This window comes from Merops nubicus, unplaced genomic scaffold, assembly GCF_000691845.1.
Source record: "Merops nubicus isolate BGI_N331 unplaced genomic scaffold, ASM69184v1 scaffold43990, whole genome shotgun sequence".
In the NCBI taxonomy this organism is placed as follows: domain Eukaryota; kingdom Metazoa; phylum Chordata; class Aves; order Coraciiformes; family Meropidae; genus Merops; species Merops nubicus.
The window spans coordinates 1-1,545 of NW_008584331.1; the positions used below are offsets into that span (position 1 = coordinate 1).

Genomic DNA, 1,545 nt, shown 5'->3' on the forward strand with positions numbered 1-1,545 from the left:
CTCTTCCAACCTAAAGGATTTTATGATCAACTCAAACTGCTTTTGCTCAGGGAGGTGGTGGTGTTCAAAGAACACATGGATGTGATGCTTCAGGACATGCGGTTTGGTCGCAGCAAAAAAAAAAGGTGTTGCATTGATGGTTGGACATAGTTCTTTTAGGACTTTACCAACCTTAATGATTCTATGATTCCAGCTCCTTGCAGGACTACCTAAAACCAAACCACATGACTGGCAGGTGTCATTCAGGCAACTCCCTGAGCAGCTTCACGCTGTGACCATTTCCCCTGGGAGCCTGTTCCAGTGATTGACTTAACTGCACCTAATCTTGCCAAGAATCAGCTGAAGGCTTTTCCATTTTACCCATCTTGTGCTCAGCATCAAAAGCAAGTGACAATTCCTCATCTGGAAACACCAGCCTGTACTGAAGATTTAAGGAGAACCAAACCAGCCACAGAACAGTACCAAGTCAGTTCTAGCCACAGCTCCTAAAAGTTAACTTGGTGTTTAGATCCTGTGCACTCTGAGACAAACAGGATTTTGCTGCTACAGATAAATCCTGCTTGCAGAAAACCCAACACGTGCACAAGGTTATCATAAACTGGACCTTCTCAGTGAAGATACAAATATACATTGGAAGTCCTCAAAAGAGAACTGAGTCAAGACCAAAGTTTGTGGTCCCAGTCCACAGTTCTGGTCTGCATGATGCAGTTAGCCTTAAGACTTTTTATTTGATGTCCAGTAACACCATGCACTGTAAAGTCTTACAGTGAAAGTTAATCACAAAAAGGGTTTATTTTTAGTATCGTGTACATCTACTTCTGACTTGACTCGGACTTAGATGTAGATGCTCTCAGTGAGGAAAGCCGGCGTCTCTTTGCAATCTGCTCCTGTCTCTTCTCCTTGGCTTCCTGAAAAGCAAAGCAGCACCAAGTCAGAATTGAGATGTTACACAGAGCCAAGCACTTAAAAACATCTACAAAGGAATAAACAAGTGAAAAAGCAACTGAAAAGGAAGCAAAGCAGAATACAGTTTCCCTTCTTCACAGATGAGAATTCTTCCATGAATAACCAAACCTGTACACGTCTTTAAACAATATGGAATAATGTCCAAAATGACAGTCAAAATACTAATGCAGAGTTCACAACTCACCAGAGGTCTATCTCCTCTCAATTTCCTTCTGAAAGTCATGAGACACTCAAGTACTGTGCTAAATATTCTATCAGTCTGGCAGCAGCAGTCACTGTTGTGCAGAAGCAAGAGCACACTCACCTGAACAGCTTCTTGCCCAGCTACTGTGCATCAAGGTCAGCTGCAGGACCCAGTTTCTCCACACAATCTCTCAACTGCTTGGGCACCAGAATTCAACTAAAACTGCTCCTGCAGAACTTACATTCAAGGGCTGTAACTGGTCACTGTTTTCTTCAAAATCAGCTCTCATGTTCTATTTATCAGTCTGGTTAATTTCTACTGTTCTATGACTGGGCAAAAATGGATAGAAGCACCTCCCAAAACAACTGACCTGCCACATTTATACTCGCAATTCA

At 42.5% G+C, this 1,545-nt stretch overlaps 1 protein-coding gene across 1 annotated transcript in view; it reads right to left on the reverse strand.

The window, feature by feature from the left end:
* Positions 1 to 769: 769 nt before the first annotated feature.
* The window catches only part of RPS6 (ribosomal protein S6), a gene marked incomplete at its 5' end in the record, with an annotated part of 3,731 nt that continues 2,955 nt past the window's right edge, over positions 770 to 1,545 (reverse strand). Inside the window, one exon of the mRNA XM_008943756.1 lies at positions 770 to 908. Within this exon, the coding sequence (XP_008942004.1) occupies positions 813 to 908 (96 nt within the window). The remainder of the gene's footprint in view (positions 909 to 1,545) is intronic.